The following is a 25,739-nucleotide window of genomic DNA, read 5'->3' on the forward strand; positions in this document are numbered from 1 at the left end:
AACAATATGGCATTCTGGAAAAGACAAAGTTATAGAGACAATAGATGGCTCAGTAGCCAGAAGTAAGAGGGGAGGGAGGGAGTAATTGGCAGAACACAGAGGATTTTTAGGGCAGTGAAACTATATGTTTGTATGTTACTATAATGGTGAATACATGGCTTTATACATTTGTTTAAATCCGTAGAACATATAACGCCAAGAGTGAAACTTCATGTAAACATGTACCTTGGGTGACAATGATACGTTAATGTAGGTCCATCAATTATAACACATGAAAACTCTGGTGGGAAATGTCTGCTAGGAAACTCTGGTTTGGAAATGGTGAAAATGAGGATGCTATGAATGTGTGGCAGTCGGGAGTATGGGAAATCTCTGTACCTTGGCTTAATTTTGTTATGAACCTAAAACTACTCTAAAAAAAGCAATTTATTATTTTTTTAAAAAAAGAACCAAAACCAGGCACCTGGCTGGCTCAGTTGGTAGAACATGTGACTCTTGGTCTCAGGATTGTGGTCTCAGGGTTTGGGGGAGGGGTTGTAGAAATTGCTTAAAAATAATTAAAAAAAAAAAAAGAACCGAAAGGACTTTTGGTAGTAAAAATAAAGTCATTGAATTGAATAAGACAAAACAAAACTTCAAGAATGGATACTTGCTGTTGGAGAGAGAATCAGTGAACTGGAAGACAAATCTAAGGAAATTACCTTGAGGGCAGGGTAGAAAGATTAAGAGATGAAAAACATGTACTGGAATTTGGGCCATGGGGGATAGAAAAAGATGACCTAACACATGCCTAAAAATGTTTCTAAAAGGAGAAAATAGAAAGAGTAAAAGAAATAAAATATCTGAAGAGATAATGACTGAGGATTTTTCTAGACTGAAAAAAAAAAAGACTCATTAGATTTAAGAAACATATCACGTTCCTACTGGAAAAAAACAAAAATAAATCCACATCTACATACATCATGAGATTATAAGACACACCAAAAACAAAGAGAAGATCTTAAAAGAAAGCAATTACAAGAGACCAGTATTAAGGAAAAGAGGGGGATGGAAAAAGAAAGGAAGACCAAAGGGGAAAAACTAAAAGGTACAACCTACTCTTAGGTGTTAGGTCTGTCTTGGAGCAGCGGCCCTACGTGTTTGACCTTAGCCTCTTTGAACCTTAGTTTACACATCTATAAAACAAATATTCAATCCAAAGTGATCATTGCTAATTTGCTGCAAAATACCCAACACAAAGACTAATTTGTTCATATTCTTTCAGCAAAAAGGAGTTATTATTGACAGAAGTTAATTTCCCCATGTTATAAATTCCTGCAGCATATCCATGTCCATGAACCCAACCTCAGGGTGGTTAATGTTTAAATATATGTCATATTGCAGAAAGCAGGTACCATCCCTGCTGCAAGGACAAAAAACAAAAAATACTTAAGCTTGAACTGCTAACATGGGACTCCCTCAACCCTCTAAGACAAGTTTTAGAGATCAAACCTTCCTGTGATCTTGTCAGCAGGACATCTTCAGCATTGCTATAAACATCTCTCCTTCTGTAGCTTCCTTATCTTCAAGACTTCCTTAAATTCCAAGACAAATCCAAGAACAACTTGTAAGCTTTCCTCGACCTCCCCCAAGAGAAGCTTACAAAGTCCAGTTACGTGGTCTATAGTATTTTCCCCTGTCATAGCATAGATCACATATTATCTCTGCTAGGTAATGTTCCAGCTTCCTCAGTAGACTCTAGGCAACTTGAAGACAAGCACCTCACCTATCCTGCTCACCACTGGATCCACAGTCCTAGCACATGACCTGGAACTTTTTAGGAGGCACTTCAAAAGTCATCGAACCTTCAAGAGAAAAGAAATTGGAAATTAGGGATGGAATTCATTTACAGAGTTGCTGTACATAAAACCACGGCATTTTTCTAGAGCTGAGAGGAATTCTAGAGACTATCTACTCTTCCCGTTGTTTTTTCTGGGTGAGAAAAATGAAGAGTTCATCAACCCCTCTGAGAGTCTAGGGCTATTTATGAAACGGTGGAAACCAGACTCAAATCCAGTTTTGCCAGCTCCCAAATAGTATTGCTTACATTCTATCATGTTGCCTCCATGACCAAGATCATGGCTGTGTAAGTGAGAGAAGCCAGACGCAGAAAGGCAAATGATGGATGATTCCACTTACGTGAAAAATCTAGACTAGGGAAATTCATAAAGGCGGAAAGCAGATTAGAAGTTACCAGAGGAAAGGAAGGTTGAGGAGTTATTGCTTAATGATGACAGAGATTTTGTCTGGCGTTCTGAACATGACTTGGTAATAGTGGTATGGTTGTACAACATCGACGACATGATATCACTGAATTACACAATCAAAATGGTTAAAATGGCAAACTTTGTGTTACATATATTTTATCACAAAAGAAAAAGAAAAAAAGATCATGGCTGTGGTCATAACCCATTCACCTTATTTATCCATAAAGGCTGTTTGTAGATTGGGGACAAATTCTTTTATAAGCGTTTAAAAGAACCATTCAGAGGAGGGTGTAAGCAGGCAGAGATAATGCATGATGTAGGACCATCAAATTAAAAGTGACATTTCTCTATTATTAACCCACAATTTCTCAGCAAAGTAAAAGCTCTAAGCTGGTACTGGAAAAATGCCAGTTCCATAAGCTACTTAATTTTTCTGGATAGAGTGTAAAATAACTGCGAAAACCGTAAAAGGTACCATATGGCACCAAAGAAAGGGGGGGAAAAAGAGTTCTTTCTTGTTGTTGTCGTCATTACTCAATGAACAATTAGTTCTCTATTCTCTTAAACACATTAAGGTGCTGTTAAGAGAAAAATTTCCAAAGTGTCAAGAAGACGTATCCTAAATGGAAAGAAAGTTGAAAAGATAAATAAAATGAGCATTCCTTTAGCTATATTTGGTGGAGTCCTGCAGAGAAAAAATATTCCAGCGAGGCAGCATTGAGACATAGTTTATTAATGCAGTTTCCCCCACAGCAGGACATAGAAAGAGAAATTGGTAAAACAGTCACATTAAAAAATTATGACTCCTACATCTGATCTTTATGAATACACAGAAAAGAAACTGTCCTCTTGAGTCGTCCTTGGGCCATGTTAAGGCAGATATGCAAAGGATTTTTTTCCCCCCTTGGAAGCCCTACAACAGCACTATTTGCTCACATGTGGTTGGAACAGACTGCAAGTTACTTCCCACATTCAGGGAATCTTAAAAGTGTTTATAAGCAGAACTTGGGGAAAATTTTGAGTTCTCCCAATTATATTTTGAAACAAAACGCTTCAGTCTTCTGTTTTTTAAAGAGTATACAAAATTAAAGTCTGTATTCCCTTTGGGGAAAAATTGTAGTAGGTGGTAAATTGGTTATAAATGGAATTTCTCTGGAATCTCGAAGCTGGAAAGGATCACCATCTAATCCAGTGTTTTGCAGTGGACAGACTGTGCCCCACTGATGGGTTATGAAATCAGTTTAGAGGGTCACTGCTGACACTGGGAAGTAAAGGAAGAGGAGGGATGGGATACACTTGAATATTAAAAGCATTTTGCATAGACTGTTTTGGGAAACTTTCGTTGCTCTTTTGTGTGTGTGTGTGTGTGTGTGTGCCCATGCTGGCTCACAACGTAAAGTGTGTGCCTTACTGTGAATTCCGGTCAAAAAAATGGGAGAGTCATCAGTCAAACGCTTTCTGTTCCAGGTAAGACACTTGGAGCCAGAAGGGAGAAATGATTTTCGTAAGTGACATGTGAGTCAGGAGTAGCCTTGGTCTCTTGACTCCCAGTATCCTTAATGTTCGACTCTAATGATGGAAGATTGCTTGGAAGGGGGTGTCAACTCTTGCTCTGTGGCCGCTGGCCTTCTAGTCCCTTCTGGAGCAATTCTTGTGCTTCTGGATCAAACGAACTCCCCTTTCTCCTTCACTACTAGTTCTGCCAACTTTATGCCATACGGCATCAGTGAGATGGAGCAGGTGTGTGGAGGGACAAATAATCTGTCCCCGGGCTTGGATAATCCACGACTATTGGATAGCTCAGAAGGTGCAAAATTCCACAGCTCACTGCAGCCTGGAGCTGAAGAGCCACATGAAAAACAGAATCACAGCCTCCCTGTGAAAAAGAGGGGGTGCCTGTGACCACTCACATGGAAGGCATTCTCAGAAAGGAGACAACCAGCTGACAACTGTGGGCTTTGGGTAATTCCTGCCAGACTCATGCACCCTGGCTGGTCTTCCTGAACCAAAATAGAAGCATGTAGAAAGTGTTCTATGACTGCAAAGATAAAGCAGGATTCTGAAAAAGGATCCTGCCCGGGACTCCGAGAGCCTCTGATTTTGACTTAGAGGAGAAAATGATGTCCCTCACCAAGAAACAAACACACTTAAATTGCATTTACTATGTGCCGGGCACTGTTCTGAGAATATTACAAATATTTACTCATTTAATCACATAATGAACCCTTAGGCCTTAGAGGACTCTGCTAGCTGCAGCTGTAGGCAGAAGGTTGAGAAGAGTTAAGACGTGTTAAAATACTTTGTTTTTCTTTCTGATTTGAAGACAGGACAGTGAATACTCTTAATAGTGTAGAACTATGTCACCGACGAAAGGAATGAATCAATAGTCAAATCCAGGGAGAAAAGGTCAACTGCCTACTTTCTCTTGGCAGAAAGAACTGGGAGGAGGATTGTTCTTACAAAGATTCATCACTTTTTGATGCTTTCCAGAAATGATGATGGATCTGCAACAAGCCATTTACCTCTAATCATTTTTCTTTAAAGATTTTATTTATTTATTCATGAGAGCGAGAGAGAGAGGCAGAGACATTGGCATTGGGAGAAGCAGGCTCCATGCAGGTAGTCTCACATGGGACTCGATCCCGGGTCTCTGGGGTCAGGCCCTGGTCCGAAGGCGGCGCTAAACCACTGAGCCACCTGGGCTGCCTGCCATTTACTTCTAAAAAAATTACCCTCATATATTTGTAGGATAGCTGCTTTGGTGTGAGGCATCTGCCTGGGTCCAGAAACCACCCTCTCAGACACATGTAAAGATCAAACCCGTGCCCTTGGCCTTATCCAGTGCTTTGCATAGTGGCGGGAGATGGTCCTCGGTACTTTGTCGAATTCATTTATTACCACACTTTGAAAACTGAATCTGACCTTAGAAACTGCTAGGTTTGGCTTTGATGGTGAAAATTGGTAGAAGTTTACTGAATGTAAGAGGGCAAAAGGCTTTTTTCAAGATGAAGAGGAAGGGAAGTGGTGTTTTTTTTTCTTAAGTACCTATTACGTGCCCCTTATGTTTTATAGGTTAACATTAAATCCCACAATACTCTGATCGAATTTCCATTTCATAGATGAGGGAACTAAGTTACATGATTTGCTGAAAGTAAATAGGTGAGGGACAGAATTCAGAATATAGCTTGCCTGCAGAATCCATTACTCTTTCCACATCATGCTGCAGTCTGAAAGTTTTGGGATTTTTTTTTTTTTTTCATCTGAAAAATGATTTGGCTCTAGCACTATTCACCGACCATGGCAAATCTTTAATTGATCTTTCCATGCCATAGCCTGCTGATTATCCACGAGGAATAGCGACAGTTAAATCCTGTTCTCTGTAATTAAATTTTGGTTCCCTTACCAACTCCACCATGTAATTAAACTTATTTCTCCAACAGGCAGATATGGTTCACTAAAGAATCTGAGAAGAGCCATTTAAATTATGCTTAGTTTCTTGCTCTGGGTTAATGGTCAAGTCTGGGCTTGGAAGTGTAGTTTAAGAGGAATGTAGGGAATGCTGCTGGCCCAGAACTCACCAGTGTTGATGCTTCTGGGTCTATTTCCTGCGTGGTCTGTGAAACTTATTTCTGCTCATTGTTTTCCTCGATGAGCATGCCGGGTAAAAAGGTAGGTTGCTATATATCCTTTTTTGGAGCAGCCTCGGGTTGACTTAGGCAGCAAATCTCACATAGTTATTAATTGTCAGAAATGGAAAATGTTTCTTTTTGAAGGGTGTAATGATCAGAGGCCTCACATGAACAAGGTCTTGAAAAACAAAGACAATATCAGAACATTCTGTGGCTGTACTAAGGAAAAAATCTGGCTTATTCCACAAAGTTTATGGACTTCCTTTTTTTTTTTTTTTTTTTTCAGTTGAAATAAGTTTTGGTTTAGCATAAGTCACCAGCAGCGTAAGGATGGTATTAAATAGTGAAATTACACAGGCTGTGTTGTAATGTGGAGTGAGAAGGCGAGCCCACAGATTCAATTATCTTCAGGAGTCTATAAAACCCTAGGCTTACAAATGCATATCAAATAAATAACTATTACAGTAACCGAAAGTTGCCTTAAGAGTCATTAAATAAAAATAAGACAATAGGCAAGATCATTTGGACCCAGATATCAAATAAAACGTCAAGATAAAACACCAGTGGCTTGTAAAACACACAGACCAAATCCCTCTCTTTTTCCACAGGGTCAGAAAGGAGCTTAAGACAATCCAAAACTATTCTCTAAGTTTGAAGTCCCCAAAATGTAAGGATTCTAAGGTCCCATACAAAATACTGCCCACTTTCTTGGTTTCACCATGGCTGATCTGAGGGGGACCATGCAGTTATTACCTGGAAAAAAAAAAAAAAAAAAAAACCCAAGACAATCTCTTAAGAGGGTTGGACGAGTCCAGATGTTGGAGATTATGATCTCTTGGATGTGATGGAATTTATGCCAGGAGACTTTTTTTTATGCCAGGGGATTAAAGGAAACAACTAATTTATGACTTTCTCTACCTGTTTGCAATATGTGCTCAGCTTAGTATCTGCACATAATGTGGTGCATGGTAATTACCATGCTGAAAAAAAATGTGCAACACGTGACCAGCTAGGTTTAAAAAGGGGGCATTTGTCATATTTTAGTCTGCACATCTGGTTCTATCATATTTGTCAAATGATTAATACAGGAATATAGTACAGTGAAATCCTTTTATATCAAAGTTGTATTTGCCAGGAAATAGAATACTTTCCTTCCCTGTCTCTCCCCCACATTCTCTATTGAACTCTGAAATTTCCTGCCCTAGGGTTCATTTGAGCAAACAGGGCAGAGAAACCGCTCCGTCTTTGTTCATTCCTGTACGTTCCCGGCCCTCACAACTGGGGTATATAGGCATCCTTTGTTTTTATAAAGCACGTCCACAAGGGAGAAACCCTAAAGCTAATTCGAAAAGCGGGGAGGGGCGTCGGTGATCTCCCACAGCGGAAAAGCACGGAAATGAAATTCTCTAAATTTTAAACTCCCTTTTATTGAAATATAAGTTTGTTTAGTATATTTACAACACGCTTTATGCACATATATACACAGAAGGCAAATTTTGTCAAATAAAAAAAGTTTCTCCTGATTAAAAAAAAAACTAAAATTAAAAAAAAAAAACAAAACAAAGTAAAGTGCATGAAACTCATTTGCTTCTGGTGAACATCATCATTGTCAAAATTTTGGTCGGAGGGGAGGAGGGGAGGGAGAAATCCACTACTTGACTCGGAGCCGACGGAGGGTCCTGCAATCTGGAGGCTTTAGGCCCAAAGGGCATGTGGTTAGGAGCAAGGCAGGCACCTGGTCAGGGTCAGCGGAGACCCCCCCCCCCTCCGGGTTCTGAAGGTCCTGCTCCCTTTGTCCTACCGGGAGCCTTCCCCCAGCCCCTAACAGTGATCTCACCATCACGCCGCCGCCGGAACAAAGGCAGAGCACAGGAAGGGGGCTGCGCCAGCCGATGTCACAGCCCAGCTCCGGGCCACCAGCGCAGCGTTGGGTGGGAAACGCACAAATTAGCTCAACGGCTCCAACAGAAGTTTTCCTTTTTCGGAGAGGGAATGGGGGTGGGGGTGGGGGTGGGGGAGAGGCAAGGGATGGGACGCATCTCCCACCGAGACGGCCGGCCACCCGGGGCGGGGTGGGGGTGGGGGTGGGGGTGCACACTCCTCCGGCGGCGGCGGGTGTCTCCGGATCCAAACTCGGTGCGGCCACAGGGCAGCGTCCTCCCGCAGGCTGGGCCGGGGGAACGTTCCACTTCTCGCCCCGGAGACGCCGTCCTCCGCGAACTTTGAAAGGAGACGGCACGAGATGGAGAGCAAGGGGCAGGGCAGGTGGGTGCAGCCGAGGAGAAGTTTCAGCCTCCTGGCGGCCCGGAGCCACGGGCTGGGCGTTGGCCGGTGGCCGGGGCGGCGGCCCTTCCCGCTCCGCGCCGCGCGTCCCGCCTCCCCCGGCCCGGGGGGCCTCTCGCCCTCTCCTCCGGGGTGCGGGGGGGCTGCCGGGGGCGGGGATGCTAAGTCCCGGGGCGGCGGCCGTACTTGGCCTTGCAGTGCAAAATGTGCTTGGCGAGGAAGTCGAGGCGGCGCTGCAGCAGCTGCGCGTGGGGGTCGGCGAGCGCGGCCAGCTCCGGGAAGCGAGGCTCGTGGTGCCGGTAGAGGCGCAGCAGCCGCGCGGCCGCGTCCCGGCCTCGGTGCAGCTCCAGCACGCGCCGCGCCGTCCGCTCGCGGAACACGCACACCGACTGCAGCAGCGGCTCGTTGTACTTGTCCCACATGCCCGCCACCCGGTAGCCGTGCACCAGGCCCGCCTCGTTGTCCAGAAAGACCAGCGCCCCGCCGGGGCCGCGGTGCAGGTTGCTGGTGGCGCGCTGCATGACGCGCGGGTCCCACTGCAGGCTGAAGAGGTTGCTGACCAGCCGGTCGAAGTTGGCCGTCAGGTAGTCGAAAAGGATCAGGTCGGTCCACTGCACCAGGTCCACCAGCTCCGCCTGGCTGCGGTTGGCCAGCTCGCCCCCGGCGGCCCGCAGCGGCCGCAGCCGGCCGTCCTCGGAGCGCCAGGGCGCGGGCACCACCACGTCCGTGAGGTTGGGCAGCCAGCGCGTCAGGCTCACCACGCTGCCCTCCGCCCAGTGCGCGGCGCGGAGCTCGTCCTGCACCTGCGCCCACTGCGCGCCGCGAGCCTCCACGCGGGCCAGGGCCAGCGGCGGCACGTGGCGCTGGAGGCCCAGCAGGCGCGCCAGGTAGAAGGACAGGGCCTCGCCCTGGATCTGCTCGGGGCTCACGCCGTAGCGCACGCAGGCGCGGGTGCCGTCGGCGAAGCGGGCCAGCCGGTTGGAGCTGCGCCCGCAGCCGCCGCGCTCCAGGGCCACCACCCGCGCGCCGCGCGCCGCCTCCAGCCACGCGGCCGCCTGCGCCTCCGAGAAGCCGCGGGGCACCCGCTCCTCCAGGCCGCGGCTCCAGAAGACGCCCCCGCGCACCGCCGCGCGCCCCTCGCGCCCGCCCGGGGGCCCCCGCGCCGCGCCGCCCGCGCCGCCCGCGCCGGCCGCCAAGGTGAGCAGCGCCCGGAAAGTTTTCGGGGAGCCGCCGCGGGCGTCCCGCGCCGGGGCCGGGGCCGGGGGGGGCCGGGGCGCGGGGCCCGGGCGCCGCGGGAGCCGGTCGGCGGGCGGCGGGCTGCGCGGCGCCGGGAGCCCGCCCCGCAGCGCCAGCAGCGAGCCGAGCGCCAGCAGCCAGAGCCCCGCGGCGGCGGCGGCGGCGGCGGCCGCGTCGCGCATCCTCCTGCCCGAGCCCCGCGGGCCGCGCGGGGGCCGCCGCCGCTTCAAGCCGCGCCCGGGCGCCCGGGTCCCGGCGGCGAGGCGGGCCCGGCGGCGTGGCGGCTGCGGGGCTGCGGGCGCCTCGGCCCCATCGCGGCCGCGGCGCTCCGCCCGGCGCTGGGAACTCGCGCGGCCGCCGCTTCCCAGCCGCTTTTGTATTTGGCTGCGAGACCCTCGGGCGGGCGCGATTCACAGGCGCCCGGACCACGTGGGCGCGAGGGGACCCCTCCCCCTCCCCTCCCCGCCCCTCCCCTCCCCCTCCGCGGCCGCCGCTCCCGCCCCGCCCCTCCCCCCCTCCCCTTAAAGCGGCGACGGCTCCTTCCGCGCGGGAGAGGCGGCCCCGCCTCGGCCGGGGACCTCTGGGCCTGCGGGAGCCGCGCAAGCCCGGGCCGGTCGGGGTCGGGGCCGGGGCCGAGGTCGGGGTCGGGGCGGCCGCCGGGCCGCCTGCGGAGTTGGCGCGGGCCGGGGCGGGTCCCTCCGCGGGTCCCTCCGCCGCCCGGCTCTCCGACGGCGCGGCCTCCCAGCCTAAGGGGGGCCGCGGCCTGCGCTCCAGCCCGGCCGGGGGGCGGGGGGCACCCCCTGTGGCACCAGCTTTGCTCCGACACCCCTCTCGCGGGCGCGCTTACCACCGCGGGTCACTGCGGGTCACTGCGGGCGGGTGCGCTCCGGGGGTGCTGGCTCGGTCTCTGCGGAGGGACTGGGGTGGGGGGTGGTTGCGGGGGGGGGCGGGGATTAAACCTCGCTCCGCAAGCCCTGCAACACCCAGGCCGATCCACGGAGCCGGGTCTCAGGGCAGTAACCCCCGCAGGCTGTCCCCGCGCTCGTGGAACGCAAGCTCGGGGCGGGGGGCGGGGGTTGGCGGCTGTGAGAACGTGGTAACCCCGGATCCGACCTGGGGCAGGGTGCAGGAGCCAGGTGCGGGACCTGGGGCAGGAGCCGCGCTGGGGCAGGACCTGGGGCAGGACCTAGGGCAGGAGCAGCGCTGGTGCAGGACCTGGGGCAAGACCTGGGGCAGGACCTGGGACAGGACCTGGGGCAGGACCTAGGGCAGGACCTAGGGCAGGAGCAGCCCTGGGGCAGGACCGGGAGCAGGACCTGGGGCAGGAGCAGTGCTGATGCAGGACCTGGGGCAGGAGCAGCGCTGGTGCAGGAGCCAGGTGCAGGACCTGGGGCAGGAGCAGCGCTGGGGCAGGACCTGGGGCAGGACCTGGGGCAGGAGCAGCACTGGGGCAGGACCTGGGGAAGGAGCTGGGGCAGGAGCCGTGCTGGTGCAGAAGCCAGGTGCAGGACCTGGGGCAGGAGCAGCGCTGGTGCAGGAGCCAAGTGCAGGACCTGGGGCAGGACCTGGGGCAGGAGCAGCGCTGGGGCAGGAGCCAGGTGCAGGACCTGGGGCAGCAGCAGCGCTGTCCGGGCCTCCCTCTCACCAAGAAACAGTATGATTCTGCCCAGGAGGAAACCGAGGTGGACAAGGTTTGCTTGGGACGCTGGACTTAGCAAGGGCACAAACTAAAATTCAAACTCCGGCCTTCTGGCCGTGTGCCACCTGATTTTTCCCTCCATCAGGAAAGCTCATTATTTTTTCCCTTTTTTTTTTTTTTTTTTTAAATCAAGTTGCCAGCGTTTTCGGTTTTTTAAAAAACTCACTGTCATTTAGCCACTCACTTTATTTTCCAAATGTGATTTTCAGTTCAAATGAAAAAGAAATCCTGATAGTACGTTTGACTTGCTGGTTTAATGGTTTCAGGGAAAAAAATAAATGGTGGGGGGTGAGGGGGGGAGGAGGAGAAAAAAAAACAACAACCCCAAACCATGACAAAACAAACCACACTGTCTTCCAGCACCTCTGAGTTCCAGCCACCAGGAAGGCTCTTGGATAAGAATTGGCCTCCCCCAGCCCCCTTCCCACTCTGCAGGAGGGTGTCCGAGATCCAAACCAAGATCCCCAGGTAAGATGCAAGGTTGGGGGCGGAGGAGGAATCCACCTCCTGAAAGCAGGCGATGGAAATCTGTTTTCTCACATGTGCTTCTTTCCCTCTTTAACCCCCATCAGGTGCACATGGGGGGGGGGTTCAGCTTTATTAGCTCATCAGCTGGCACTGATTATATTTCATTCTCCAAAGAATGAATGTTCAGAGTTATAGGGCAGACACCGTAATGTTTGTGGTTGAAGGGAAGCATCAAAAGACCACATCTGGAGCTTTCCAGCACTGACCCCGTATTCCCTCAAGTGTTTCCATATTGGCTGAAGTGTGGAGTCTTTGTTGAATCTGTTCCCCACCACACAGCTCTATCAGGCTTTTTTATAGACCTTATCTGATGCTCCGGTGACTGTGACTCCCATACGGAGGCATCAAAACGTAGTAATGCATTAAAAGGGACTGTCCTCCCGCTTTGTGTAAGCTCCTCACCCCTACGTTACCTAGAGGGCAGAGAATACTATTTCTTAACAACCTTTTATTTCTCTTACCACGTAAGTTAGTATATTGTACTAAATAGGTGCTCAATAAATTAAATTTGATTTTTTTTTAATCTTTTGGTTTAACTTCTGGGATTTTTTTTTTTTTTTTGATTGCAGTGCTTTCAGCCTGGGTAAACTGTAAGCAAGATCTCCACCTTGTGGGCATTAGTGGAATATCATCTAATTACAGAACTGTCTGTGTGTGATTAACGGGTTGATTCATGATTTCACCTAAATTCAGCCGGTGACCGTCCTAGGTGCTATGGGGAAATCCAAAGTAGTTGGTGTCTCTGCCTCTTTAGCTGCTAACAAAAGCTGTAAAGAACTACAAGGGATAGTTCGTTGTCATTGCCTGAGGAGTCCCCCTTACCTATTGTTTCGGGGCTGCCGGGCTCAGTGCCTGGTGCTTAGTTAGTTCAATAACAATTTGCTGAATAAGTCATTGGAAAGTTACTGAGATTAAGTTTCTGCAGGTGGCATGTATTGGTTTTAAAAAGCTCCTTACTACTAAGAGGTACAAAATAAGAACTTTCATTTCACTTTTTTAAAAGATTTTATTTGTCTATTCATAAGAGAGAGGCAGAGGCATAGGCAGAGGGAGAAAGAAGCACACGCCCTGCGGGGAGCCTGATGCGGGACTCGATCCCAGGATCCTGGGACCACAACCTGAGCTGAAAGCAGCCGCTCAACCACCGAGCCACCCAGGTGCCCCAAGAACTTTCATTTTAAAAGGAAAAAAAAATATTGATGAAGCCTCCACATAATGTAGGAAGAGGAAGCATGTGACTTTCATTCTGGGAGGGGCTGGCCTCCAACCCAGATGCTCCAAATCCCAGGATCTTCCCATCACTTCCAGGTATTGACAAAGAAGCTGGGTCTTAAAGAAGTTGGCTAGGATCTTACCTCTTGGAGGAGGGACTGACCTCATCGCAGCCCTTTGCCTGCAGCCACAGGACTGAATGCCCCAGGTACCGCAGTGGGACGCATTCACAGGAGCAAGTGCACCGAGACGCAGAATTCCAGAAAACCAAAGGACTAAGACAAAACCAAAACCAAAAAGCAAACCCTCCAGCAGAATGCCATTTTATAGGCGTATTTGAGTACTTTAGACAGTGTTTCAACATTGAACGCACTCCTCTGTTTCACCTGTACGATGACAGTGCTCCCACTTGCCGTCACCTCCCAGCCTGGCGACGCTCCCCTCCCCCAGTCAAGGCCAAGCCACACCGTGGCTCCTGGATACAGTTCATCACAATGGGTAGCCGCTGGCCCTTCCGCCCCTCTGGCAGTTGCTTCTGCACGAGGGAAAGTGCTGCTCCTCTGTCCCTACCTAGAAACCTATTTTCACCTTGAAAACTTTCTTAATATTCCTCAGGGCTTCTCCCTGAGTCTGGACTTCCAATTGCTTCGAATTTTTCCATAGTCCTGTTTGAAGAATGATCTGGCTCATTTAACAGTGCCTCCTGGGAAAGAGGGCGGGGGTGGCTTTGAGGGTTGGGAGCAGGGCAGGAGGCTCGGAGTTGGAAGGTTTCCCAAGTCTGGCATTTTCACATTCTGGCTGTTTCCTTTCTGGCGGGTTATTTCCTTTCTTTGAGTTTAGGTTTCCACATCTGAGAAATGAGGATAATGAATCTTGCCTACTTTGCATGGTTGTTGGGAAGTGCTAGCGACGTATTAATAATCACTACAATGCTGGTGGCAAACACTTACTGAGTGCTTATTATGGGCCTAGCACAGGGCGTTACCGGCTTTATTTTGCACACACGTTCTCTGCTTTAACGTTTCCAACAGTGATGAATGTCCCCGCTTTACAGATGGGAACACTGAAGCTTACTTAGCCAGTGACTAGCCTGAAGTCATACAGCAAGTAAACGGCAGGGCTGAGATTCCAGAATGATGGAGGATAAGCCCTTTGCAAAAAAAAAACAAAAACAAAGACAAAAAAACAACAAAAAAAGCCCTGAGAAAACGTCAGCTATAAAAAATTATTGCATTTAATCAAAGTAGACTCAACTCAGATTAAATTTTGCTTTGAAATGTTCTCTGGGGTTGCTACTAAGGGAAATGGTTAAGAGAACAAACTCTCAGACCAAATTGTCTGAGTTTAAAAATTAACCAGGGGTGTAACCCAGAGTCAGTTACTTGGCCTCTCTGTGCCTCAGTGTACCCATTTGTAAAATGCAGTTACAGTAGAATTATTGGTGTCACTAATACTGATGATATCAATTATATAATGTCTGATGATTAATACTAATTAATGGTGACAAACTTTGTAGTTTATTATGAGGATTAAATTAGTCCCTATGTTTACAGTGCTTAGAAGAGTTAAGAGTTCACTCTTTTATTAAAAAAAAAAAAAAAGAGTTCACTGTTAACAATATTTGTGTGATTCTGTGTATGAGATCATTAGCTCTGACCCCAGGCAGCTTTTGAACTTCTCTGAGCCATAGTTTTTATTATCTGGGTCTCTCTCCTCCCCTCTTTTTGTCCCCCCTACAGTACATTTTTTTTCCTGCTTTGAGGATCATTTTCCTTTTTTTTTTTTTTTTTTTTTTGGTATGTCTCTATTAGGTCATGAGCTCAAGAATTCCTTTTTTTTTTTTTTTTTTTTTTAAAGATTTTATTTACTTATTTGAGAGAAAGAGAGCAAGCATGAGTAGGGGGCAGAGGGAGAGGGAGAAGCAAGCTCCCTGCTCAGCTTGCTCTCTTTCTCTCAAATAAATAAATAAAATCTTTTTATTATTTTTCATCCCAGGACCCCAGGATCATGACCCACGCCTAAGGCAGACTCTTAACCAACTCAGCCAGCCAGGAAACCTGAACTCTAGAATTCCTGCACGGCTCCCATCCTCACAGACCTGGCTGTCCTGGACAGGTATCTACACATTTTATTCCAGGCAAATCCTACTGGATAGCTAGGAGGAGGTCAGGAAATGCAATAGCCTTTGCAACTAGTCTGCCTGCCTGAATGACTCCCACTTTTAAGAATATACTGTGTTTCACCGTGTTTCTGGAAAGAAAGTCAGGGTTGACATAAACCTGTAATTTATGGCGAGACTTTAACATTTTTACGAACCTCTTTATTCCACAGAGCTCTCTTTTGACCGGCTTTTGGAAAAGGCTTCGATAGCCACTGGTGTTAGAAGCTAGAATCTAAAGGTTAGAGCACTGGTGAATTAATTTAATAAATCTGAAAGCCGTTGCCATTGTGAATCTTAGTCACATGGCATCATACTCGAGTTATGGGGTGTGGTGGTAAAAATTCTGGGCTGGGCACTTTGGGACATGAGTTTTCTTTCTCTGCTGTGATTCAGTTCAACTGTCGTATTTTATTCAGATGCAGAAGGTCAAGATCTGGGCAGTAAGGGCCGAGGCCTCTGCCTTTCTCTCGTCTTTAACGCGGCGTCAGGAGCTTCGGTTGGTTGTCTGTTTTTCATCCTCCTTTCCCCTTCTTTGGGCAGCTCTTCGTCCTCTTTCCTGTGCCTGGTGCTGGAAGGGAGGCTGGACCCTGATTGGGCTAAGCCAGTCGGGGTGCTTTTCGGCTCCTTGCGCACGTGGGGTTTAGGCACAGGCTGATGACACCATGCTGGCTGGTGAGACCTGGGGTCCCCAGGGAGGTTTCTGGAAAAGCAATCCACTCTAGGGCAAAAAGACACTGAAAAGATGTGGCACCTTTTCTCCACGGTTCAGGTCCAGATGTGAGGGCTGGAATTGGGACAGTCCCCACAGAACCGCAAGGGGAGCTAGGTGGACACATTGAGGGTGGCAGGCCAGAAAGCTGCAGGAGCCGGGGTCCTTGGTAATGTCACCGGGCCCTCAAATTAATCAACTCTGAAGCCACCCTTCCCCCTGGGCTTGCCAGGTGGTTGGACACACTGGGAGTGGGGTTTTGGTTTGCAGCCAGGGAGTCCTAAATGACGAACCGCTCACAGAGGGGCTTATGGACCCGAGAGGGGGCACACCTGGAAGCAGATCTGTGCCCTCATGAGTGTGCTCCCGGGCAGGCGGGCGGGGTGGAGTCTCCAGGGACACACATGGGTCTGTGCATCCGGGCTGAGTCTTGCACCTGCTGACTGTGCTGTCCTGGAAGAGTCACTTAACCTCGCTGGGCCTGTTAACTCATCAGGAAAGTGGAGATGCTGACCGCACCGTCTCGGAACACGGTTGCGTGGATGAACCGCCCGGGGAGCATTTAGGAAGCAACCCCGCCCCCCCCCTCCCCCCGCCGTCACGGAGGCATAAGCCACCGGGAGCACAGATGCGGGGGAGCAGCAAACTCTCCCAAGGGAGGCCAGGAAGGCTTCACGGAGGAGGAGGCACATGTTAAGCTTGAGTCTTGAAGGGCAAGCTGGGGCTTTGCAGGTCAGGCTTTGGGGGAGGAGGGCGTTCAGCCCAGGGACCGTCCTGGGAGCTCAGCAGCCACGAGCCGTGGGCGGATCACCGTGTCTTTCTCGGGAGCTCAATTTCCTGGGCCTTAAAAGCACTTGCGTCCGTGGGCTTAGCTTAATCGGCTTTGGATATGAGACGCCGTTCTCAGGCCCCCTCCCTACATGGAGGAGCAGCAGGGCAGGGCTTCTCCACGGCCCCTCCGTCCCCCACCGATGGCTGTTTCCACCCCAGCTGCAGAAATTCACTCAACAAACACTTGCCATGAGAGGAGGTGAGGCCTGGCTGGCCCCGTTGATTCCTTGCCCCTGCCGCCCGGAGCCTCATCCCTGCGCAGTCAGCGATGCTGCTCTTGCTCGGTGTCCCGGGCCCTGCACACCTCATCAGTCGCAGAGATGCCGGAGCTTAATTAAGCTTGTAAAGCTTTCTGATTCTCTCAGACGAAAGGTGGCCCGTAAGTACCAGGTTTTATTTTGGTGGCTCCTGCCAAGGGTTGTTATAAATAGGGCTTAGTGCGCAGTGGCTGAGCTCTCAGGTTGATAACGTGTCAAGACCAATCGAGGCTTCCGAGAGCGGGGATATTATCATAATGGTTCCATCATACGCGGTGGGTGTTAATGGAAGGGGCCGTGAGAAAAAAAAAAAAAAAAAAAAGGAAAAGAAAAAAACATAGCGTAGGCAGCGACGCCGGGGGAGGGAGAGGGGTGGCTGCCGGTGAGGTATGGCCTGCTCCGGGCATCTCCATCATCATCATTACCTAGATTAGCCTCGGAGCCATTCTTCTCCCGTCTCTTCCAGACCAGACTCCAACTCCAATAAAAAATGGATGCTTTAACTCCAAATGAAAATATATTCCTTCACTGCTTTTTAAAATCCATTTACACTGAAATGATGGCCAGCAGGTAAGTAATTCATAACTGGGGGCTCACTGCAGTGCGGCCGGGAGTGTCAGCAGAGCGATGAGCGACCTCGGTGGGTGGGCCAGGGACTCGAGGACCCGGGGAAAGCCATCCCTGTGGTACTGGAAAGGGGCCTGGGTGGGGGTGGTGTGTGTGTTGGGGGGGGTAACCAGCAGACCCTCGCTGCTGGCTGGTGCCTCCTAGTGAATGGAGAGGTAGCTGCACATCTCAACAGTGAGATGGGGGTGAGGGGGGCCGGCTAGAAGTTCCTCAGTAGTGCAGTCCTGGTTAGGAACGCGCCAGCTTCCTGCGTCCCAGCTTGCACGGCCTAAAGCCAGTTTCCTACGTCCCTGTGGGCAGATGACCTGTAACACCTGGGAGTGATGATGACAGAGATGATGAGGACGACGGCAATGGCGTAACCTTGTGTTTGTTGAACCTGCCCCACTCCTTCAAACTTCAGTTCATCTTTATCCAGATGCCTATTCCACAGTTTGGGAGGGGCAGGGGCTGTCCCTCTATTTCTCAGGGTCACTGGGGCTTTGATCCTCAAGCTTGTCCCTCTGCATCTGCTTCCGGCCTCTCTACTTGTCGCCTTGGCTCTGGCACACAGTCACCCGGCTGTGAAGGTCCACATCTGAATCACTCCACCTGCCCCAAATGCACTTGGAGCAACTGAACAAATTTGGACACTTTGCTGACGATTTGCAGGGCTCCCCAAACTGGGGGGCGGAGGGTGTCACATCACTGTGCAAGACTGTCGTCCATCTGGCTGTCCTTCCCACCTCCTCTCTGTCCCCCTCTGCCTTTTGTGGAGAAACAGGCAGATCCGTGTGACCCAGGGCCACTCCCGTCCAGGCCCTCTCGGGAGCTCAGCTTCCAGAAGGTCAAGGTTTCCCTTGCGATCAAGCTGGACAAGGGATTCTGGTGGACACAGCGTCTCCAGGGTACTTCCGACCTGTAAGGCAGCAGCATGCTGAGAGCTTTCTGGGCACGTCAGCTTCAAGGCCCGCTCCATCCTGGCCCAGAGTTGTTATTCCCCCATTTCACTGATGGGAAAACCACCGGAACATTGTGACAGGTAACACGTGGCTCAGGAGACTTCTGCTAAGTGACAGAAGAGGAATTCCAGCTCTGGTCAGCCATGGGAGCAAAGTTCTATTAGCCACAACAGCACGTGGACCCTCCTGGGGCTGAGAAAAACCCCGGTGAGCTAGCCAAGGGGCCTCTTACTAGGGGCTCATCTCTTCCTTGGTGCTGCCGTGTTGTCTGTGTCCAGGCATGTTAGAAACAGGTGCTCGCTTAGAGCTCTCCTGGGCGGCATGGTGGAGCCCATCCGCTGGGAGATGGTGCCCGCTTGGAAAGCTCCACGAGGTTGATATTTTATCAGCTGGGGTGAGAATGGCTGGAAAAGAAGTGGGCAGACCTAACAGTCCCAGGGGCCGTACCACTACTGTCTCAGGGCCAGGGTAGCCTGAGCCTGGCACACAACAATGCCCGCTATAACTGCCCCTCCCAGGAGCCAGCTCTGAGATTGCCACAGGGACGCAGGGCAGGTGCTGCTGTGGGGCCGGGCATGCTTGTTACACACCAGACACTGACACTTGCTCTTGAATACGTCTGGTTCCTTTTTGTTTCAACTGAGGGGAAAAAAGGAAGCAAGAAACCTCGGAGGCCATTTCTCGTCTGCCTGAGTTTAAAGAATGGCTGCATTTTAGGGACAATATGGGCCTAAGGAATAGCAGAAGGAGGGCTGAGGATTAATGACGGTCATACATTTATACGGCTCCTCGCAGTTTTGCTGAGCACTCTCCCATGCCAGTCTGGTGGATTTTTACGGCAGCCTGCGAGGGAGAGGTGCGGGACGGGTGTGGGCGACTGTTCTTATTTGATGAAGGAGAAAGTTGAGCTTCAGAGGGTTGTGTGATGAGCACAAGGTGAACGGCTCAGTCCTGGCCCACCTGGCTCACTCTACCTGACTTCCACGTCAGAGCTTTCCCACGGCTGTGGTCCCTCTCGGCTCAGTTCTGTTCACATCTGCGGACTCTGTCGCTACCCTGGTTTTCTGCATGGTCACACGTTCATGTTACACGTATGTTACAACGGCCACCCAGACTCCAGTAAGGGGGGCAGAGAAAAGAACCCAGGGATACCTCCTAAAGAGCTGGGGTGTTTAAAAGCTCCTCTCCCATCAAAGGGTGCTTTCCGTTTCTCCTGCTGGCATCTGTGACAGAAAGGAGGAGCGAATAAACAATCAGAAGGGTTGGGGGAAAAAAAAAGTGTTGGGGGGAAAGAAAAGAGAGGGATTATTCTGAAATCTTTTCCTTTGCTTGCCTGTTTCTGCTCGTTAAATAACCAGAGGATGAATAGGAGCTTTAACCGAAGGGAGTCAGAGATGATCGCCACTCACTGGACTCTTTTCTTTTTTTTTCTTTAAAGATTTCATTTATTTATTTGATAGAACAAGCAGGGGGAGCAGCAGAGAGAGAGGGAGAAGCAGACTCCCCGCTGAGCAGGGAGCCTGACGACGCGGGGCTCAACCCCAGGACCCTGGGATCATGACCTGAGCTGAAGGCAGATGCTTAACCGACTGAGCCACCTGGGCACCCCTGGATTATTTTCTAAGTGACTTTTCTAAGGTGGGGAGGGAAATCCTAAAACCACCCAGAGTTGGCAAAGAAGAAATAGACACAAAAACTGTGTTCATGGTTCTCTGCTCCCAGGCACGATACCCTTGCTCACCCAGGGCAAAGCCAAGCCAACAGGGTGCTTGACCTTGCCATCTTTCCCCACCAAGAGGGTTAGGGCTCCTGACAGTGCTGCGTGCCCCTTAGGATCAGTGAGGGAGCTGGAGCAAATAGAAGTTCCTCCGCCTTGGTTTTCTCATCTGTCAAATGGGATGTTAATGCTTCCCTCTTGGGGGTACTGTGAGAATTAAATGAGATTATGGGAGCAGGTAAAACAGAGTAGGTGAAAAGTCCCGATAGGGTTCCTGGCACGTGGTAGGTATTCAGTGAGTGTTACAGGCCACACACCCAGCCGACCACACACCCAGCTGCAGAGACAGGTCTGGGAGAACACATCTAAGCTGCCAGCAGTGTTACTCCTCGAGGAGGTGTGTGTGGTGGGGAGGAGGCACTTGGACCCTTGACCGTCTGCATTTTTACTTTCTATGTCCTGGATATTGGGAGGAAGCATGCTGTGTGAGTATTGATGAGTGTGTGCGGAGGGTCAAGATAGAGAATAACACAGAACGGGACACTGTGGTGTGCCTCCCGTCTCTGTGTGATTATAACACCTGTACCTGCTATGCTTGGATCAGTTGAGGGGCCTTGGGTGGCCAGCAACAGAAACTGGTGAAGTCAGGAAGCGAAAACGGGATTTGGTGGAAGGACATTGGGAGGAGTCACCAATGGAAGAACTGGGACCTGGGCACTGGGAAGCGCAGAGTAGCTAAGGGGACCTGGCTAGGTAAGCAGGAGGACCTTCTCTCAGAGGTGCGCATGCAAGATGTGTCAGCCCCTGGCACTGCCCATTCACGCTTTTATAGTCCAGGCACGGCGAATCCAATTGACCCAGTTTGGAACAAAAGTTTCCACGTTGACTCATTCGCCTTTTACCGTGGGACAGGGCAGATGGTCTCTAAAAGGGAGTGCTTCTGGGCTGGAACATCACCATCCACTCACTTCTGTATTGTTTGGTTTTTGCCAAATTATCACCTTGTGTTACTCTTTTTCTTTTCTTTTTTTTTTTTTAAGATTTTTTATTTATGAAAGAGAGAGAGATGGGCAGCCCAGCGGGGCTCAGCAGTATAGCGCCGCCTTTGGCCCAGGGTGTGATCCTGGAGACCTGCGATCGAGTCCCACATCAGGCTCCCTCATGGAGCCTGCTTCTCCCTCTGCCTGTGTCTCTGCCTCTCGTTCTCTCTCTGTGTCTCATGAATAAATAAATAAAATATTAAAAAAAAAAGAAATGTCTTTGAAAGAGAGAGAGAATGCAAGTGAGCAGGGGGAGGGGCAAAGGGAGAGGGAGAGAGAATCTCAAGCAGACTCCAAGCCCAGCGCAAAGCCTGATGTGGGGCTGGGTCCCACAACCCTGAGACCATGACCTGAGCCGAAACCAAGAGTCCATCACTTAACTTACTGAGCCACCCAGACGCCCCTACTTTTTAAATGATAATAAGAAAACTAACAATTAAGTAGAGTTATGCCATACAGTCTCAACAGTACATATTTTATGCATCTTTTATCGGGAACCAATAACAATAAAACCAAGCAGCATGATTCATCATTCATGGGCCTAGTGACACATCACAGGCGACACATCCGCCTTGGGTCTGAATGAATGTTGATTGTGGTGGCAAACACACCCACACAACGACAACAGTACTTGTCTTTTTGACTCTCACGATTAGCAGGTCCCAAGTGTGTGTAGGACGCCTCTCAGATTAGGAAGGGAGTTTGAGACCTTTATTATTAGGGCAAAGAAGAGGGATAGGACATCTGTGATTGTTCTATCAGTAGCTGTTGTTTTATGGTGGCCGGAAGGCAGGGACTATGAAGCACATGGAAGGTATGCAGGATATATTCCCTGTGTGTGGAGGGGAGAGAGGGAGGGAGGGAGGGAGGGAGGGAGGGAGCATTTCATTGCCCCAGGGTAGGATGAGTTAGCCAGTGTTGTAAGGCAAGCTCAGATCCAGCCTGCATTTTCTATGCTGACCATCTGTGTTTCCCAGGAAAGCGGCGGCCAGCCAGGGCCTGAGAGCTTTAGGAAAAAGTGAGAAGCAGGAGGACAGCCAGTCCAGGAGGGGCTGGAGGGATCTTTGTGTCCTTGCGATGCCTCCTGGCAACACCAGCAGCACGGAGGCCTGCCTTGGACTGCCCCTGTGAGCCCCCTTGGGGTCCTTTTCAGGGTTGGAAAATCCTCTCCCCGGCCACCCACCTGTCCCTTGTGACTTTTTTCCCCTAGGGGTAGGTGTTGTTGGGGTTGATGACCAGAAACTACTCATCTGAAGGCAGAAGCATCGTCTCTAAAAACCACAGGTGGACCAAGAACGAGTCCTGCCTCCCGCATCTGGCTGTGCTGGGCAGCTCCCCTACCCTAACAAGCCCTTTTCGGGGAGGGGGTGGTATGTCTATAAACAGGGAAGCCAGGGTTCGTAAGCTTCAGGGTCCCCCTCAAGCTGGCACGGTTTCTAAACGGTAGCGCTGCATTGAAACCTGGGCCAGCGTGTCACCGGGTCACCGGGACCTCCCAGCTTCTCCGCGTTGGGAAGCCAGCTCAGAAGGACCCACGGCCCAGCTCCGCTGCCCACCCCCGCTGCTCTGGGACCTGGATGCAGAACTGAAAGCAGTCTCAGCCCTAACGACCGCAAATTGGGAATTCTAATGCAACATCTTCTCCCCAAGCCAGCGCTGTAATAACACAATTTTAAGCCAAGCCTTGGCGTCTACGCTTTCGGGGGGTGGTTCCATGAACTTGCCAGAAGCTCCTACCCAGCCATGGGAGCCCTGTGAAGAGCCCTCCTTCTAAGGCCCCCCACTGGAAGTCGTCTTTCCTTGTCGGCAGCTTCACATGCGGGGTGTTCTAACCTCTGAAGTTGCTGGAATAGGACCATTAGACCGAACAGTTCTATTGGAATTAAAAATATTGTGAATTTTGTGCTAACTGCCTCTGGCCATAACTGGAATAGAAATGACATTGCTTCAGACGCTACCGTGCACTAATTAAACCAGCAGAGAATGAAGCAACAGAAATACAACAGCAACAAAAATGGGAGTTGTGGGCTTCAGAACACTCCCCCAGCAGGGCCATTGAATTTAAATTTCCATTATTTTGAGTGAATATGGCCCTAAGGAACCACGAAAGGATTTTTTTTTTTTTTATGTGATTTTAGGGCAAGTCCCTCTTGCAGTGTAGTCACGTTAGTAAAGCTATATACTGTCTTTGTTTGGGGGGAAAAAAAGTTTAAAAAATATATATACCTAGGAAAGAGTCCAGAAGGATACATACCTAACTGTTATCAGTGGTAGCCTTGGGGAAAGGGAATTTGAAGAGAAAGAACTTTCCTCTTTTTCTTTTAAAACTGTTTTTATATATTCCTGACGTGCTTAAATTCATTATACTCAGCATGCATTTTTGAGCAGACTGGAATGACCAAGGGAGCGCTTTAGAGCGAATGATTCATGCTTCATGGCACCAGATTGTCAAAAGACTTCTTAATGGGTGTCCATTAAGAAGCTGCCCTGGTGGGCCAGGAATGAAGATGCGAAGGGTCTGAGCTTGGCTGGTAGCAGCAGAGATGGGAAGGAAGGGGGGAGGGGCTTGTACGACATTAAGACAGGAGCCAGGGTGTGATCATTAATTTTCTGCAGCAATTTGAATGGGCTCAGGGGTGCCCCGACAGCTGGTGAAACCTTTTGGGTGTGTCTGTGAGGGTGTCTCTAGAAGGGACTAGCATTTGAAACTGCGGACCAAGGAAAGAAGATCCCTTTCACCAACACGGGTGGGAGAACTTTCTTTTACTTGAACTGGGACATCTGTTTTCTCCTGCTCCTGGACATTGGTGCTCCTGGTTCTTGGACCTTTAGACTCCAACTAGGACTTAAACCATTGGCCCCCGGATGCTCAGGCCTTTGGACCTGAACTGATTGCACCACTGGCTTTCCCGGTTCTCTAGCTTGCAGGTGGCAGATTATGGGACTTCTTGAGCCATAATTCCTGTAATTCCTGTCATCTCCTCTCTGTATGTCCATCTAGATCCTACTGCTTCTATTTCTCTGGAGAACCCTGAGTGATACTCAGAGGTATCACCTGAGTTGGCCCAAGGCTTGCAGAGTGGCTCTGTTTGCATGAGGATGGAGCCTCGATACTGATGCTGAGCTATGGAGGGACCTAAGGAGGCTGGATTTGGAATTCTCAGTGCATGAGTGGCTGAGTGGATGGATGGACAGATGAATTTTCATAGAAGGATCTGGGCTTTTAGATTTTGGCTGAATTCCTTGAAAAGCCTAATTAGGTCCTGAGGTTGGGTAGGTATTTCTCATCCTCTTCCCCTGACTTCAGGGAGGGGTAAGGCCTTTCTCTTTTTTTTGGGGGGGGGGGCGGTAAGGCCTTTCTAAGAGCTGGACCATTTCTAGGTGACTCCTTGGTCACTTGGATCTTTTTATGTTCTAACTATGAAAAACCCCTTTGGATGTCTTAGGCAATAAAAATATTGATTTCAGGCACAAGTAATTAGAAGATCTGAGTTGGGGGATCCCTGGGTGGCGCAGCGGTTTGGCGCCTGCCTTTGGCCCAGGGCGCGATCCTGGAGATCCGGGATCGAATCCCACATCAGGCTCCCGGTGCATGGAGCCTGCTTCTCTCTCTGCCTCTCTCTCTCGCTCTCTCTCTGTGACTATCATAAATGAATAAAAAATTTAAAAAAAAAAAAAAAAAAAGAAGATCTGAGTTGGTTCGAGCTGAGGCCTTACCAACGGCATCAAACACCTGGTCATCTCTCAAGTGTTGTGTTCTGCTCTGTGTACATCAGTTTGGCTTCCCATGGTGGCAAAATGGAGGCAGCAGTTCCAGGTTTTACCTCTACCTTACCTAGAGGAAGACAGTTTTTTTCCCCCTAGAAGTTTCCTGAAGAATTTCCCCTCGATCCTCATTGACTCAAAATATATGTTCATTCTGAACAGAGTCTCTTTGGCTAGAGAATGCTGATTGGCTTGGGCTAAGTCAATAGAGCTATAAGGGTGATGGGGTTGGGGGATGAGGTGGGAGGGATATTAGGGAGCTGTCAGGTTCTAGTCTGGAATGATGGAGCAGGAGTGGTCCGTGTTTGTGGTGATGGTGGGGAAAGAAGAAAATGGCAGGAGGAGGGCAGTGGATTTCCCAGATTGAGAAGCAGGACAGTGGATGGTTGGGTATACTCCAGAACAGCACCTCTGAGGTTATGGGTGCAGGGCTGTGGAGGAGAATGATTATGGGGTGCTGGGAAAACCGTGCATGAAGAACCAAGGTCATGGCACCAGACGGGGAAGGGCAGGGGGGCTCCAGGGCTTTGCTGGGCTCTGAGGGAGTGAGCCAGCTAGAGACACACCTTTTTCAAAGGTTCTGTTGGTGTAAGCAGGGAACTGGTGAGTGGACCCCAGGGCAGCATGGAGCAGTGTCCCCACACAGCATGTGGGGCGCCATGGGTCCCTGCTAACTGTGGAGCTGCCATCCCAGCTGTTGGCTGTTCACCTCTGGGCTTCTTTCCTTTGAGAGGAATCTAAACCTCTATCCTGTTTAAGCCACTGCTATTTGAATTTTATATGTAGCCGAGTCTAGTCTCAACTGAGAAACTTGTCAATTCCTGAATTTCCTATTGGGTGACAATGACCTCCCTTAAT

The 25,739-nt window shown here is 50.1% G+C and overlaps 2 protein-coding genes across 5 annotated transcripts in view; one reads left to right on the plus strand and one right to left on the minus strand.

Annotated features, from left to right (window-relative positions):
• Nucleotides 1-7,073: 7,073 nt before the first annotated feature.
• FJX1 (four-jointed box kinase 1) lies at nt 7,074-18,376 on the minus strand. Its single transcript, XM_038564462.1, has 6 exons — nt 18,144-18,376; nt 17,947-18,009; nt 17,733-17,840; nt 12,977-13,108; nt 10,823-11,056; nt 7,074-9,778 (listed from the first exon to the last, which is right to left on the minus strand). The coding sequence occupies exons 1-6, from the start codon at nt 18,374-18,376 to the stop codon at nt 8,320-8,322; spliced, it is 2,229 nt and encodes a 742-aa protein (XP_038420390.1). The 3' UTR covers nt 7,074-8,319.
• Nucleotides 7,963-25,739, plus strand: part of PAMR1 (peptidase domain containing associated with muscle regeneration 1) — a 157,179-nt gene continuing 139,402 nt past the window's right edge. Inside the window, exons 1-2 of one of the 4 annotated variants that reach the window (XM_038563030.1) lie at nt 7,963-8,140; nt 11,454-11,561. The gene's annotated coding sequence lies outside the window, so the exon portion shown is untranslated. Of the gene's footprint in view, nt 8,141-10,088; nt 10,274-10,426; nt 10,773-10,866; nt 11,086-11,453; nt 11,562-25,739 lie in introns of those variants that run through there. The other 3 variants (XM_038563032.1, XM_038563029.1, XM_038563031.1) reach the window with 3 other exon arrangements.

Source organism: Canis lupus, chromosome 18, assembly GCF_011100685.1.
Source record: "Canis lupus familiaris isolate Mischka breed German Shepherd chromosome 18, alternate assembly UU_Cfam_GSD_1.0, whole genome shotgun sequence".
Lineage (NCBI taxonomy): Eukaryota > Metazoa > Chordata > Mammalia > Carnivora > Canidae > Canis > Canis lupus.